Source organism: Thermobia domestica, chromosome 9 (assembly GCF_964235325.1).
Source record: "Thermobia domestica chromosome 9, izTheDome1.hap1.1, whole genome shotgun sequence".
NCBI lineage: Eukaryota > Metazoa > Arthropoda > Insecta > Zygentoma > Lepismatidae > Thermobia > Thermobia domestica.
In genome coordinates this window covers 219,757,365-219,774,798 of record NC_137462.1, presented here as the reverse complement: position 1 = coordinate 219,774,798, position 17,434 = coordinate 219,757,365, and the positions used below count along the sequence as shown (strand labels likewise).

Genomic DNA, 17,434 nt, shown 5'->3' with positions numbered 1-17,434 from the left:
TTTATATGTATTTACATGTACACTAGTGCAGAAAAAATTGTACGCATTTACTGTAATCGATGATTTTTCTCAATTATTGCATTTTTTCTTCCGTCTTTGGATAAAATTAAGTGAGTAGAAAGTGAAACGGTAGAAAGCGTTATATGTATGAAAATGTCATAAAAATACCTTATAAAATAATAAAGGTATAAACAAAAAATTCCATTTCGAGTAAAAGAACTTCAGTTAAGTCAAATTATTGCATTTCTTGGTTAAAATTAGTGCCTGTATTGTCTGCCAAACATATTGGATTTTCCAATTTACATTTTGTACAATCAGATAAACATTTTCTGTTGACTTGAAAGGACATGCTACGGCTAGAAGAGCAAATGTGTTTTAAAAAGTGGTATCAGTGAAGTCCCCTGAGGGAAGAACAAAGCGGCAGCTTAGTAAAACTGTATTTTAACCCCCCGTGCCCTTTTCGTTTAAAATACATGTAACATTCCTCATATTAATAAAAAGTGATATCATACGATAAGAAAATAGTTATTTAATTTTTTCCTGAAATGTAACAAATTTACTTCTGAAAGACATCGTATTCGTACGTTGATCATTAGTTTTACCATGTTTTTACGTTCGGATTACATGTCAAAGAATGGAATATAACAATGCAGCATATTATTATAGGAAATACATTTTTACCTGGTTCAATGCCACACGCAACATGATTAATCATTAGATTTGTTACAATAAACATAAACCTAACTTCTCACTGTAGATAGGAAACGAAACAAAACAAAAGAATTATGAAGGAAAGCTTTAGAAACAAGTAAAGCATATTGTGAAAGTTGTTAACTAAAGATTTTATGAAAATATTCATCAAATGTTTCTTGAGGAAGGAAGCAATGTGGACATTAAGAAAGAGTAATAAACGCGATTAGGAACATTCAAAATATGGGTGCTGAAAAAACTATAGTCGCATTTTAACCGGAGTGGTTCGAATCCCAAGTTAAGTCTACGCTCCTTTAAAGCTTTTTTTGTTCGATCATGATAATACGAAATATTCAGTGAATAACATAACCACTTTTCTAATTGTGTTGACATTGAACTGTGAGCCCACTTTCTGTGTGACATCGTAACAATATGTACAATCCTTTTGGTCACACCCTGTACCTAGAAGGAGATAGTCTGTGACTTTTTTTTTTTCTCAGATAACCATCGCTTGTAATTTGCTACTCAATTCTTAAGATCTACTAAGCGTAATGACATCTTCTGAGGATTTGTTCGTAATACACCTACAATAATCATCATTTCCAGGTTGATCTATACTTCTTGATTATATTTTGTGTTTCATCACCCACCAAACGTTACGTTCCTGGCAGGAAAACCCGAAGATTTTAAGTTGCTTGACCAATGCTTTAAGTTAGGAAAACGATCAGTACCTCGCGAATTTCATAATCATGATAAGTGGTTCTTTTCACCACAGTTCAATACATTTTTATTCAAGTGGCTCTTCTAGTGTCTTCTCACGATTCTTGATCAATACCAAAAAGCTAGATATCCCCATCGGCATTCGAATCCGAAAATCATACGTACTGAAGACACGTGCTTTTATTACTACAATATGAAACATCTAAATAAAGCTAATATGGGATCATTAGCGCCAAAAAGAAGAAGGTCAACTATTCGTCACAGGTTGGTCCTTAAAATTTTGGGAAATAGATAAGGAACAAAAAATTTATGAGTATGCATTATGTTAACTAGTAATTTCCCCAACTAGTTCGCTTTCGCTATAAATTAAAATCGTACGTAATTAATGGTCTCAATTGTTTACATTTAACTTTTTTTTAAATAGTTTTCCTACCAACTAACTTGCGGTTACACAAATATAAGTGCTCGAATATAAATATGATTGTGATACGGCTCTTGTCTTAATAATACTGGAATAGCATAAAATGCTTCCGTAGATAGTAAGACGTATTCACCAGTCTTGATACCACCATATGCATTTGCTGTATCTCTTTCATGTTACTGAATAAACGTCGTATCAACATCGCTGTGAAAACTGCAGACAACTGTTGGTAGTACACGAAACTCCTTGACACGACAGTTGAAATTCGAACATCGAAAGTTGCTGTCCTTAATGATATACTAGTTATTGTTAATTGAAGTTCATCAGTAACTTCTGGAACACATTGCATTTATTATTTTTTGTGCGTTATATATATATATATATATATATATATATATATATATATATATATATATAGTATTTCCAATTTGTACTTCTTCCACCTATGAATACATTTATATTAAACAATATGGTTAACTATATCGGAGCATTATAGTTGAATTCGGTTCATATGTGCCTAAGAAAATAACATATTCCATTTAATTCCAGCAATCATTTGTCTGTTCCAAGAGAAGATGCCCCTCCACCGCCAGTGCAACCGTCTTGTACGTGTACTGTTACTATAGTTGCTCAAGATGTAGAGGAATTAGAGAGTCAAGGTAAGCTATCTCTGAGAATGTTAGAAGTTTAACAAGAAGAGTCCAAAATTTGAGTTCCTAGAGTCTTAACCACATTGCAGAACGCTTTGTCTCCAGACCAGGTGAAAATGCTTTCAGAATAAAACCAAATAGACAGAACTCCTTCATGGCTATATGGTTAGCGTACGCCCTTTTGGCGAGGGAGACCCTGTTTTGATTCCCAGTAGGAGCCCATGTGGTTCAGATCCCACGTTAAGTTGTAGATCTACGTCCCATATAATCTTGATGCTGAACGGGAAATTAAATTCCAAATCAAGCAACCAAAACCAAATAGAGCAGGAGACCAAATTAATAAGAAATCATATGATGAGTTCAAGTTAACTTGATTTATTTGATTCTAAAACCAAACCAAGTATTCACAAAGGAGCCACAAAGCTAAACATCAATTTTAAACACAAGATTGAACGGAGGTTAGGTGTTGTGTTGTGTTGTCACTCCATAGATGTAGCAAAGAATGAATCTCCCTCATACTATCCTTTAAGTGCCCGAACATCACTATTAGTCGAGCAGATTGGCGGAACCATTACATGTAGTATAAAGTTTTTCTCTGCTTTTTATTATTAAATGAAATGTTCTCTTTCAGATACCTAGTGATGTCACCTTGGCATAATTGCCAATTTTTAATATGACGTCACTATTTCATCTATCTAATGTATGTATTAAATGGCGATGAATAAGGTAAGATTTCTATAATCAGCAACCACACTCAGTAGGAAGACAATTTTTGGTAAGTTACATATAGTTAAACCTTTCCACAATTTAAAACATTTTGGTGGTCAGTGTTGGTATGGTGACGATACAATAATGTCATAATTCTGAAAAATATTCATTTATAAAATGTATTTTAATAATTTGCTATATACAAAATATTTAATTAAATTGGACCAAACTAAAAGAACTGAGTGGGACATATTTGTACTTTCCCGGTGATCCCATATAAATATTATAAGGATATAATGAGAATCTTTGGAGCTAGACGATGAAACGCCTATACGGGTACAGTGTGGAAACCATAATCAACTGATTTCAATATATTTTATCTTCACGCAAACTTCAACGTACGTGCATCTGTTGTGATCATTTTCTCTTGTTTAAAAGATTGTGTTTTCCCGATTGTCCCATATAAATTTCATTGGGATGTAATTAGAGTCTTCGGAGCTAGCTTATGAAACAACTCAACCGGTGAAAACCGCATGTGAAAACTGTAATTAACCAAGTTCAATATGCAAATTTTCAAAACTATTACCTTCAAAATATTAATTAATATGGACCGAACTGATGGAAAGGCAAAGAGAAATCTAGAAACATTTATGTTTAAATACATTCATTCCAAGTGTCATTAAATATATATATTTATGTCAACGTGATCTGTGAACATACTAAAGTTAGTTAATTAGAGTTTTCACATTGCACCTCTTGAAACTTTTCGTTGTCTACTTACAAAGACTTTCATTATATCCCAATGACATATAAATGGATCCACCTAAAAAGTATACTCTTTTGAACAAAGAAAGAATCATCAGAATCAGTGCATCCACGTCGAAGTTATGCGTGAACATAATCATATTGAAGTTGGTTAATCACGGTTTTCACATTGCCCCCTTTGAGATGTTTCATTGCCTAGCTCCTAAAACTCTCATTATATTCTGATGATATTTCAAGTAAAAAATAAAAAATAAAATAAAATAAAATAAAAAAAAATAAAAAATAAAATATTAAAATAGGCATGACTATGTTGAAGTTACGCGTAAGCAAACATACTGAACATACTGAAGTCAGTTAACTACGTTTTTCACCCTGTACTTGTTGAAGTGTTTCATAGTCTAGCTCTTAAGAATTTCATTATATTGTAACAAAATTTTTGGAGACCACCAAAGGAGTATATATATATATATATATATAAATCAAAATAAAGTTCTTGATCTTCTATGCCACCACAGCTCTTAGTCGATCTTTAGTCTCCGTCGGAATCTCCCTCCATTTCTTCCGTCTGCCGTATCTGCTTTCCAGTTCTGTATTCCAACTTCTTTCATATCCCCTGATACCATATCCCACCACCTTTTTCTCGGTCTCGACCCCCTCCTTGTGCCTTCTCTCAGCTACGAAAATTTTCTTTACTACTAATTCTTCTCCCGTTCTGGCAAAGATTCCTCATCCATTGTAAATAGTTACGTTTTATATATATTAGTATGCTTGAATTTTTGTAACTATTTTATAGTTCGTTGTTATATCTGATTCGATATTTGCTTTCATCTATTGTTACTGTTCCGTATATTTTCCATAATATCTTCCTTTCGAAACTTCCCAACAGATGTATTTCTTCTTTCCGCACTGCCGAAATTCAACTATTGGCCTAATTAAGGTATTGTAGATTTTATTTTTGTGTTTTTGGAGATAAAGTTAAGTCTTAACAAGGGAAGTAGCGCAAATGTAGGTTCTGTTTGCAGTTATAATTCTTCTTTTGATTTATGTGCTCTTGTCAGTATTTGCCGTGATTGTAGATCCCAGGTATATGTATTCGTTGACTGTTTCGAATTTATGAGGGGCGCGGTGGCTCAGTAGTAAGGGTTCATCTCCGGTGCCTGGGGTCCCTGGTTCGATCCCAGCTCACGCCGTGTGGACTTTGTGGTGGACAAACACCGTGCTCGTGGGTTTTCCCGGCGTTCTCCCGTTTCCTCCCACTTTCTTCATTCCACCATTTCAATCATTTCTCATCATCACCGTCTCCTTTAGCCTAACCGGCATAACCGTGTGACGTAAACCTTAAAGATTTCATTTCATTTCTTTGTTTCGAATTTGAATGAATAAATATTAAAATGTGATCTGAGTCTCTTCGGGTGTAATTTGTTCTTAGACACAACTAGAAGTTTGGTCTCCTTGTTACTTATTTCCAGCTCTACCTATTTCTATGGTTCCTCTAAGATCATGAATGCTTCCTTCACTGCTTTAGGACTCCTCTCCATGGGCGTTGCCAGAAACTTTCACAAGGGGGTCAAGAACAAACGCTAATAATACGCACACACACACACACACACACACATATACACACACACACACACACACACATATATATATATATATATATATATATATATATATATATATATATATATATATTAAACAAAATCACAATATTATAATTAGGAAGTCATGCAAGTACATATACTATGTTGACTTTAGAAGAACTTTCCGAAGACAGAATCGTATTTTCCCTCCTTAATACTTCATAATAATTCCTTTTTTCAACATCTCAAACGTTGAAAGAATCAAGGAGAGAGAGAGAGAAAGAATGCATGTTCGTGACTGTGTTGCTACAGTACGTGCCTTTGGTGTGGGAGATTCGAGTTAGATTCCCGGTAGAAGTTGAGCTCATGAAGTTTGCATTCCATATGAAGCTTGAGGTCTACATCTTACCCTCGGGGCTGTAAGGAACACTAAACTCAGAATAAACCAACCCAAAAAGAGAAAACTTTATAACAGTATTGTGTTTCTTGATGTTTATTTATCAGTCCTTTGCGAAGTCATGCAACAACGAGACTGCTCTCGGGATCTCGATAAATACAAGAAAATATTTTTTTGTGCATGAAAATCAGAACCTAATCATTTCACATAAATAGAAATTAAAAAAATAACACATGGAAAAATGTATTTACGAAAATATTACGGTTGTACTTACCAAGCATGAAAAGAGCAGATTGTATAAGAAAAAATCGTCGTCATCTTCGTGTTTGTAAATAACTAAGCCACCAGGTGGAAATAATTCCTTGTCTTGTTTCATAAAGTTCACACAAAATGCACAAAATCTTTCTTTCTTCCGTAACCACTTTACAGAACGCAGAACAATCAAATTATATTTATATAAAAAAGCGAACACACAATATAAAGGAAAGTGCACATAAAAAATCTATATATATATAGATAAGCATTATTACGTGTCATATAGGTCTACTTCTTGAACAAGAATTGCATACGCCTTGGTTGTTTCCCAAAAGCATCCAACACGTCTGATATGAATTGTGTTTTATTTTTATTTATAAGTTCCCGATGGAGACTCATCATACACAATCCTGTGAATCTTTCTTCAGAGATAGTTGACCTTAACCACGTTTATACACGTCTTAGGGTGCTAAAACTTCTCTCAACACTACATGTTGTAACGGGGAGGGTAACCATTACTTGTATTTCTTGCTTTATTGCCGGATAAAATGTGCCGTGATCCATCAAATCAAAAAGAGAGAGTTTCTCTAAACTGTCTGCATCTAGATTTCTGTGTTTCCATAAATCGTACCAGCATTCAGCTTGAAGAAGGAAATTGTCAAATTCATAAATTTCATTTATTTCATTCATGATCTTCATGAATTGTAGTTTAAAGATGTTTTTTTTTTTTTTTTTTTTTTATTTTTTTTTTATTTCACGGGGATGCAGTGGGAAGAGTGAAAAGCCTGGATTATGTTCTTCCAAAAATCTATTACTTAGCGACTGTAACAAAGAATCTATGTACGGTATAAATATGGTTCGCCGATAATATTCTTCCGCATTTGTGTATGGAGGATTAGCACGATGAATTTGTCGAGATGCAAGTCTGGAAACTGACAGCTGAATATATAGTTCATCAGCAACACGAATACACTTTTCGAAGATCGAATGAAATGTAACGTCAGCTGTATCTCTGTTCTTTGAACATACAAATCAAATCCGAAATGTGTGATTTTGCCGCCATTAAGCTCAACTGAACTCCTTGCAAAATTTGTGCTACTGGCTCAAGGTACGAGGAATATTTTGACTGATAACTGACAAAGAAACAATAAAGGCTCCTGTTGTTTCTGCACAAAAAAGACGATAAGCATTGCTTCTAGTTTCAGAAACTGTAGAATTTATTGACAGTTCTTCTAACGCGCACACTATTTCTATGAAATGTTCAGAAAATTTTCTGATGCTGCTATATTTGGAAGTCCAGCGGGTTTCAGAAAGAAGTGGGATATTGGAATATTTTTTCTTCTTAATGGGCTCTCGCAAAAGAAAATTGTGATTTCTTTGATAGTATCCACTGTGTTTCGTATGTAAGAAACGGAACATAGCTTATTAACGACAAGATTAAGCTTGTGTGATGCACAATGGTAAAAAAAAATGCATTTGGGAATTGTCGTCTGATAATGCTTTGTACACCGTAACTACATCCAGCTATGGTGGAACAACCATCGAAACCCTGCCCTACAAGTTCCACTGAGATAATCCACGTTCTTCCAATGCTTTTAGAATTATTCTAGCAATATATGCGGTGTTAACTCTCCTAATGGAATGAAACCTACGAAATCTTCTCGCATCTGATTTTCAACAGTGTCATAAAACCGAATACCTAGAGACAATTGTTCTACACCCCCAATATCAGCTGTCTCATCTGCAAGCACACTATAATAGTGGGAAGAAACAATTTTAGGATTTATATACTGTTCATATAAAGTGTTGCCTGCAACTGATATCAATTCATTTTGAGTCTGCACAGATAAGTATTTTGCATTTTGAGCAGCAGTTTCAAGGTGTTGTTTTAATGTTATATCTCCTGAATCTACTTTAAATTAGAGAAAATCGTAGAAATTGCCAGATTTAGCATTCTTTCCTCGTAAAGACAAATCATGTGTCGCACAAAAGACAGTTGTCTCAATGATTGATGACCAGTTTTTTTCGGTTTTCCTCAACTTGCTTCCGAGCCGCTTCATCAATTTTCAAATCAACGGGCAAACTTTTCGTAGACATAACATTCGAAAATAACTGAGCATGTTCTGTGGACGCCCGATGCCATTCGGATTGTTCGTGTTGTCGAGCAGATGCAAAAAAATCATTGTATTTTCTAAACGGTGCATAAAAGATCCTTGCAATCCTCTTTTTACCGGAAATCGAAAAAGAACACACTGCTTCCACAATTCATCTCGCAACTTTCTAGAATATGCTAGCCACGGAAATTCAACAAACTACTTATACAAAAAGGGGCGTTTTCCTGGCGTAACATCTTGTTTAGAATCATATGTTTCGGTCGGGTGCCACGGCGACATCAATATTTCATATCGACCAGTGTCCGACAAACTTGACTGCAAATTTAAGTCTACATAATTGCCAATGTTTTTTGGGTCACAGGATGTCTCCTTACCTAATAAAGTTGCCCAAGGGAACATTTGGGGAGAGGGTACGCTAACGATATTGCCCTCCGTTAACTCTTTTTCTTCGCTCAGATTTTCAACACACAGAATATCACATTTGGTGTTTTCCAATTTTGAGAACACTTGCTGTTTTAGAAAAACATCGAGTTTCATTTGCTTATGCTTATGCATGATTAATTTTTGAAAAGCAATTCTTTCTAATTCACTCACCTGCACATGAGATATTGAATAAATTATAAACTAAAGGGAAAACACCCACTTAACTCTGAAAGGGACCAGAGATCGAAAACCACACACATTTATCACTTTCCGACACTCTCGAGCAACTTTGAAGTTTTGAAAACGAAAACCGCCTATATGACACACCAGAAACACGGATTTCCAATAACTGCACACAACCAACTATGCAAAACTAAACCTTTCTCTTCTTGAAAATGGTCAATCTCCATCCTCCTCGCCAAAAATAACATTTTACTTTTAAACCGCGGGGTCTCATAGGAAAAAAAAAAAAAAAAAAAAAAGCTCAATTTCTTTCTGCTCAGAACGCTACTAAGAACAAGGAAGACAATGTGTGATAGCATTAGAATCATTGTCCCTGCTGCTCCATTTGCAGTTTTGTCTTCTCGACCCTTTCCCCTCTCTGTAATCCATCAAGATTCGTGGTTTAAAAGGAGGCGGGGTCATTCAGGATCACCTTTCTACAGCCAGAGGGCAAACAGGTGCAGAGGAGTCGGTGACATTATTGCCTTCACAAACAGAATTCTTGGGTTATTTTTAACATCAATATTTGTTAAATGCCCGTACTTTTCCGATTGTTGCAAAGGTCAGACAAATGAGTCAGAGAAACACTTTTATTCCGCTTTACAAAGGAAACCACTGCAGAAGTATTAAAAGATGTGGCTCTTCATTTTCTATGGGAACGATTGAGGATAACTTGCTTGATTCTTTCAACGTTTGAGATTTTGAAAACAGGAATTATCGTGAAGTGCTATGGAGAGAACATACGATCCTGTCTCCGGAAACTCCTTCTAAGTTCAATATATATACTTGACTACTTCAAGATCAAGGTAATATTAACAAGATTTCCAGGGGGAAGGGGGCTCGACCGACCTCTTCGACCCCCCCCCCCCCTGCCGACGCCCATGTTCCTCTCCACGATCTTAATGTCATCTGCGTATCCTAAAATTTGATGGCTCCTGGGTATTAGGGTTCCTGCTCTTTTTTAATCCTGATTTCGAACCGCAGCTTCTAACACCAAATTGAACAGTATTAGGGTTAAACCAAGTCTTTGTCTGACACCTTTCTGAATTGGAAATTGTCTTGATATATTACTTCCTATTTTATTTTGCTCTTGAGTCTTTTACTGTAATCTTATAATTACACTAGCTAATCCAATATGCCTAGTTCCTAAAGTACTTCCCACATTTTCTCCGTGTGCACCTTATCATAGGCTGGTGTAAAGTTTATGAAAAGGTGATATTTGGTGATATGCTTTTCTTAGAATTTTTCTAGGGTTTGTACGATTGTGATTAGTTGGTCTATGGTTGATCGTCCTCTTTTGAAGCCACCCTGATACTTTTCCATTAGGATTTCGTAATGTGATTTCAGTCTATTGGTTGATGGTTGTCAAGACTTTATACTTTGTTGTGAATAGTATAATCGCTCTGTAGTTGTCACAGGACAGTTGATCTCCTTTCTTATGTACGGGGTTAATTAATCCTGTTTCCCATTCCTCAGGCAGGTCATATGACTCGTTCCAAATTTTCTCATTAAACGTATGCATTACTTTTTCTTCATCTTTTCCTCCTTTCTTAAGGAATTCTGCAGCGATTATGTCTCCTCCAAAGGCTCTGTTATTTTTTTAATCTTTTGATTCCTTCTGTAATATTTTGAACTGTTGTGGTCTGTGTTCCTTTCGATTCGCCTTGTGGGCTTATGATTTATTTACTTTCATAGTGTATTTGTGCCGTCTTTTGTATTTCTTTTTCTCATTGCTTTAGTACCTCTTTTCTAGAGTGAAGTAGGTTGTCGTCTTGGTCCTTAATAGCTGTACAATATGATTTGTAACCCCCTTTTAATTGTTTAACCTCTGTGCAGAAGATTCTAGTCTGGCCTCTGTATCTCATATGTTCAATTTATGTTAGTTTATTTTCTAGACTATTTTTTTTTCTTCTCGGAATATTTTTCTCGCTTTCTTTCTTGTTTTTTCTAGTTTTCTAACTGGCCTTGTTCTGTATATTAGCATGAGGTTCCATTGCTCTAGTGCTGTCTCGTATTCTCTGTCGAACCAATCGTTTCGCTTGGATTTAATCTTTTCTCCTGTTGTTTTGAGAATGTTTTTTTTAATGATGATACCCGTTTTGTTGTCCATTCTGTTCCTTTTATATAAGCAAGAGTTAATAAGACCACTACAAGAAGGCGAAGTCGGACTTAAATGGGAGAAATAGTAGGCTTCATTAAAAAAAAAAAAAAAAAAGATCTGCCATTCGGAGCACTTTCACAACTATTTTGGTGCCCTATGTCGAAGTTATCTGTGAATATGAATATTTTGAAGTTGATTAATTTAGGTTTGCACACTGCACCTGTTAAGGTGTTTCATGGTCTATATCCTATAACTCTCATTATATCCCAATTATATTAGTATGGAACCACCAAATAATAGACTGTTTCAACAGAAAAAGAATTATTGAAATCAGTGCAGTTGCGTTCTACTTATGCGTGAACATACAATATTAAAGTCGTTAATTACGTTTTACATACTGCACTCTTTAATGTGTTTTATAATCTAGCTTCGAAGACTCTCATTACTTTGTAAGGAAATCTACATGACACCACTAACAAAATACTCTCTGTTTTAAACGAAAAAAAAAAGAAAAGAAAAAAAGAATGGTCACAATAGATACATCTATGTCCAAATTATGCTAACGCATATTGAAGTCGGTTAAGTACATTTTCACACTACATTCGTTGATGTGTTCTATAGTTTGGTTCCGAAGATTCTCATTACATTGTAATGAAATATTCATGGGACTACCAAGATAGAACACTCTCTTAAATAAAGAAAAAGTCATCAAAATTGATGCCGTATATTGAAGTTTTACCTGAACATATACACGAAGGTTAATTACGTTTTTCACACTGCACTCATTGATACGTTTTATAGTTTAGGTCCAAAGATTCTAATTATATTGTAATGAAATTTACACGGGACCACAAACACAGGAATTTTTTTTTAAATGAAGAAAAAAAAGATCAAAATTTGGGCACCTATATTGAAGTTTTGTGTGAACATACACATATTGACGTCGGGTAATTACGTTTTTCACACTACACTCGTTAAGGTGTTTTATGGTCTAGCTCAAAAGACTCTCTTTACATTGTAATGAAATTCGTACCAAATCACCGACAAAGAATGCTCTTTTAAACAAAGAAAATTTATCAAAATTACTGCACTTGTATTGAAATTATGCGTGAACATACATATGTTATAGTTAGTTAATTAAAGTTTCCACATAAGCTAGCTCCAAAAACTCCCAATACATCCTAATGAAATTTATGTGGGGGTGCCTGTAAAGTACAATCTTTTAAACAAAGCAAAAGTAATTACAATAGTAGATGCACCTATGTCGAAGTTATGCGAAAAGATACCTATATTGAAGTTGGTTAATTATGGTTTTACACTACACCTGTTGAGGCATTTCGTCGTGTAGCTCCGAAGATTCTCAATACATCGTTATAATATTTACGTGGGATTACCGTGAAAGTACATATATGTCCCAATTTTAATATAGTTTAGTCCAAACCTTTTCAGGACGGGCAGGGATTTCAAGAAAATCGTAGACTTTTACTTTGGCGGTCCTACACCCCTCCTAATTCTTCCATGTGTATGAATTATACCTTGTTGGAAAGCTTATGAAACAAAGATTCTAGTAAGATAACCTTTGAGGCTACCGTACCCAACCCATAGAAGAAGAAGAAGAAAGAAAGAAAGAGAAAAAGTGAAAAATTTATTTTTTCCGAAATTTGTGAGAGTCTGGCAACACTGTTTCTAGTCGTACGCTAGAAAAAATATTTTGACCTGTTGGCCAGACATTGATAATAATTATACCAAAACATGAAGGGCAAAGGTATAATAGCTAGGTAAAAAAAAATCGGAAGATAGAATCTAGGTGAATCATCCTGTTCCTATTTTCCCGAGAAATTTTCGTCTACCCTTACGTTGGCAGGCTTGGCGAAGCCCCTAAATGTCACACATAAACAAACCATACCTCGTTGGAAAACTTATAGAACAGACATTTCAGCAAAGTAACTTTCGTGTCTCTCGGACCAAACTAGTAAAAGAAGAAGAAAACGAAAATCACTTATTTTTTTTTTTCAAAAATACATTTCTTCAGATTTTGTCAGACTGTGGCAACGCTGTTGTATACCGTACGCAAGCAAAAAAAATCTCAGATTTACGCCATACACTGGGGACAATGATATCAAGAAATGAAGGGTTTAGATTCAATAGGTATGGAAGGAAAAATTCTGAACACCGAACCTACGTGAATCATCCTGTATTTTTTTAATAGATTGTGCTATACGCTAACATTGGCAAGTCTGGTGATGCCCCTAATTGTCACAAACATATCAGCTATACCTCGTTGGAAACCCTATGAGACACCCATTTCAACAGGGTAACTTTCGTGTATCTCGGGCTAAACTAGTAAAAGAAGAAGGCGAAATCAAAATTTTTGCGAAAAAATCTATTTTTCCAAATTTGTCCGACTATGGCAACACTGGTATTTGTCGTACGCAAGGAAAAAAAATTTCACATTTACGCCAGACATTGGGAACAATGATATAAAAAAAATGGCGGGTTTAGGTGCAATAGGAATGGAGAAAAAAAATCGGAACATCCAACCTACGTGAATCATCCTGTATTTTGCTCGAGAGATTGTGGTATACGCTAACATTGGCAGGCTTGGCCACGCTCCTAATTGTCACAAACATATCAGCTATACCTCGTTGGAAAGCTTATGGAACAAACATTCCAACAAGGTAACTTTCGTGTCTGTCGGACCAAACTAGTAAAAGAAAAAGAAGACGAAAATGAAAATTTTGGGGAGAAAATCAAGTTTTTCGAAATTTGTCGGACTATGGCAGCCTGTTGTTTGTCGTATGCAAGAAAAATAATTCTCACACTTATCCCCATTATTGTGAACAATTGTGCAAAAAATAAACCGTGTAAGTGCAGTAGGAATGCAGAAAAATCTTACTAACGGCAGAGAATAAACTCGCATTGGTTCACCTAACATTGTTCGTCGAAAGATCATTGCTTTTCTTTCCTTTTGCTTCGGCAGGAAGATTTTGGAGTTGAAAGAAATGTATTGCATATTTACGACCCTTAGGTTCAACTGATAACTATAGCTGACCTTGACCAGGCTAAAAATAGAACGGTGCGTTCTGAGGTGATAACTGTGTTCCTATCGCTCTCTCTCTGTGTGTGTGTGTGTGTGTTTGTTTGTTCAATAAGTTACCTTCTTGGAATATCTGTTCTATAAGCTTTCCAACGAGGTATAGCTGATATGTTTTTGACAATTAGGAGCGTGTCCAAGTCTGCCAATGTTAGCTTATACCACAATCTCTCGAAAACATACAGGATGATTCACGTAGGGTCGGCGTTCCGAATTTTTTTCTTCACTTCTATTCCAGCTAAACCCTTCGTTTTTCTACATAGTTGTTTCCAATGTCTGGCGCAAATGTGAGAATTATTTTCCTTGCGTACGACAAATAGCAGTGTTACCATAGTCCGACAAATTTCGAAAAATTTGAATTTCCTCCCAAAATTTTCATTTTCGTCTTCTTTTTCTTTTACTAGTTTGGCCCGACAGACATGAAAGTTACCTTGTTGGAATGTTTGTTCCATAAGCTTTCCAACGAGGTATAGCTGATATTAGCGTATACCACAATCTCTCGAGCAAAATACAGGATGATTCACGTAGGTCCGAGTTTCCGAATTTTTTTCTTCACTCCTATTGCACCTACACCATTCATTTTTTTATATCGTTGTTCCCAATGTCTGGCGTAAATGTGAGTTTTTTTTTTCCTTGCGTACGACAAATAACAGAGTTGCCATAGTCCGACAAATTTCGAAAAATTTGATTTTCCACTCAAAATTTTGACTTTCGTCTTCTTCTTCTTTTACTGGTTTGGTCCGAGACACACACAAGTTACATTGTTGGAATGGCTGGTCTATAAGGTTTTCAACGATGTATGGTTTGTGAGTCTGTGATAATTAGGAATGTCGCTAGGGCTGTCAACGTTAGAGTACATTACAGTGGATATTGAATAATATACAGGATTGCGTCACGTAGGTGTGGGGTTCCGAATTTCTTTTTCCATTCGTATTGAACGACTTTTGTGTATCATTGTCCCAAATATCTGTCGTAAATGTGAGATTTTTTTTTCTTGCGTACGATGAATAACAATGTTGCCAGAGTTCCTCAAATTTGAAATTTTTTTTTGTCTTTATAAGAAAATATACAATAAGAAAAAAGGTAAATTCAATACCCCTCCTATTCACCCCTCTTAAGCCCAAAAGTCATGGACTGGGTATGGCTAGTGAGTATGTTCATTTGTCTCTATGGATGCCATTTTTTTATCCTTGTAGCTCCATCAGGGCGGGTACCTCCCCACAAATTCTGAAGGAAGAGAGGGAAAGCTATAAACACCCAACTTTGCCCCTCTCCCCCTCCACGGCGGGACCGATTACATGAATGATATACACAGGATTAGAAAGTTCCATCCTTTCTGAAGAGATACATACCAAAATCATATCTCTAGGTTAATTAGGAGCTGAGCTAGAGAGGTTTGAATTGCTAACTCAAGGGTTGAGCCGTTCGTCCTGAAAAGGTATTTTATTTATAGCGAATTTTTGAAGTGCATTTTAAATTAACATATTTCAGAATTGTGACGTCACTAGTGTTGTAAAGGCCTGGAAAAAAACGGAAATTTTGGGTAAAGAACCAGTTTTTTACAGTTTTTTCCCGAGCTTGGAAAAAAGCGGAAAAATTGGGGAAAATTGAAATTTTCGAATATTTTACTACATTATGCTTTTAAAATGAAAACTAATTTACAGTTAAGATCATTGATTAGTTATGTTTCTTGTATTAGAATAGGGAAATTTTGTGGCAACAAATATATTTGTACCACTCCTATAAAATTAGTACCGTGATAGAATGGAGTTATGGCTACAAAAGATACTAAAATATAATCCTAGTTAGATTAATTAATATAGACGCATTTAAATTATCTTAAGTAATCTTATAAAGTTACCGTTTTATGGCAGGGAAGTGTTAAATAACAGGGCCAGAATCATATTTGTTACTACCAGTATGTTAAAATCAAATATATATATATATATTACGGAGATATGTATTGTCCTTGTGCTGTGTAATATTTCCGGAAATTTTGCACCCATTAGAAAAAATCTTTTGTTTGGAAATATTGGCAAAACCCAGAAAATATAATTTAAAAACTATTTCTTCGCCTGATACTAATCTTATTTGCTGTAACGTGTCTGCAGCATGTATGTATACAACGTATTTCGCTAGCAGGAAAAATACTTAAAGCAACTGCTTTTAATTTTATTTTTTAGATTTCTGATAAAATTCCCTCTATTATTTGTAATTGTATTTTTGGAACAACTCAGAAAGAGAGATGATCTTAGTTACGTACACACACACATACACCGCACAAGTGCGTAAATTTGAGCAGCGACAAATGTATTGAAGAATTTAACATTTGAAATTTCTGTTTGTTATTATTGAAGACTAACTAAATACCCGTTCCTCGCACGGGGAAAATACGTTCCATTTTGGGTATAAAGGGCAAAAAAATGTCACCAATGAACTTAGGGACTCCAAAAACTATGAATTCGACACTAGTACCAGTCATTTTCAATTACTTTACCATGTCATTTTCCCCCTTTAGGAGTAACTAATGTGGCCTAAATTTGGATTTAAACGGCATCGGAAGTGTCAGTGTTCATCTCAGCCACCCAGAATTCGACACTAATATTAATCATTTTCGATCATTTTTATATATCCACCCCTTCTCCCTCCTCCAAGTTGCAGCGATGAATTTGGATTTAAACAGCATCGGAAGTGTTAATGTTCATCTCAGGACCCCCAAAACTATGGATTCGACACTAATATCGGTCATTTTCGATCATTTTTATATATACTCCGCCTCTCCACGTCCCCTAGTTACGAGGATCAACTTTGATTTAAACGGCATCGAAAGTGTTACTATTCATTTCAACGACCCCAAAAACTATGGATTCGACACTAATATTGGTAATTTTCGATCATATTTATATATCTCCCCGCCCCCAAGTTGCGTGGATGAATTTGGATTTAAACAGCATCGGGAATGTCGCTGCTCATCTCAGCGAGCCCGGAAACAATGGATTTGACACTAATATGGGCCATTTTCAGTCATTTTTATATATCTCTTCCTACCCAAGTTGCGGGGCTGAATTTGGATTTAAACGGCATAGGAAATGTTACTGATCATCAAAGCAACCCCAAAAACTACGGATTCGACACTAATATTGGTCATTTTCGATCATTTGTATATCTCTCCTCTTTCCACCCCCAGGTCACGGCGCTGAATTTGGATTTAAATGGCATTAGAAGTGTCACTGTTCATCTCAGCGATTCCGAAAACATTGGATTCGACACTAATATCAGTCATTTTCCATCACA

General features: G+C 35.4%; 1 protein-coding gene across 2 annotated transcripts in view; it reads left to right on the top strand.

Annotated features, from left to right (window-relative positions):
* Positions 1-17,434, top strand: part of Cbl (E3 ubiquitin-protein ligase CBL) — a 302,440-nt gene that overhangs the window by 231,560 nt on the left and 53,446 nt on the right. For both annotated transcript variants that reach the window (XM_081725868.1, XM_081725867.1), the window contains exon 9: positions 2,381-2,490. In XM_081725868.1, coding sequence (XP_081581994.1) covers positions 2,381-2,490 — 110 coding nt within the window. The remainder of the gene's footprint in view (positions 1-2,380; positions 2,491-17,434) is intronic.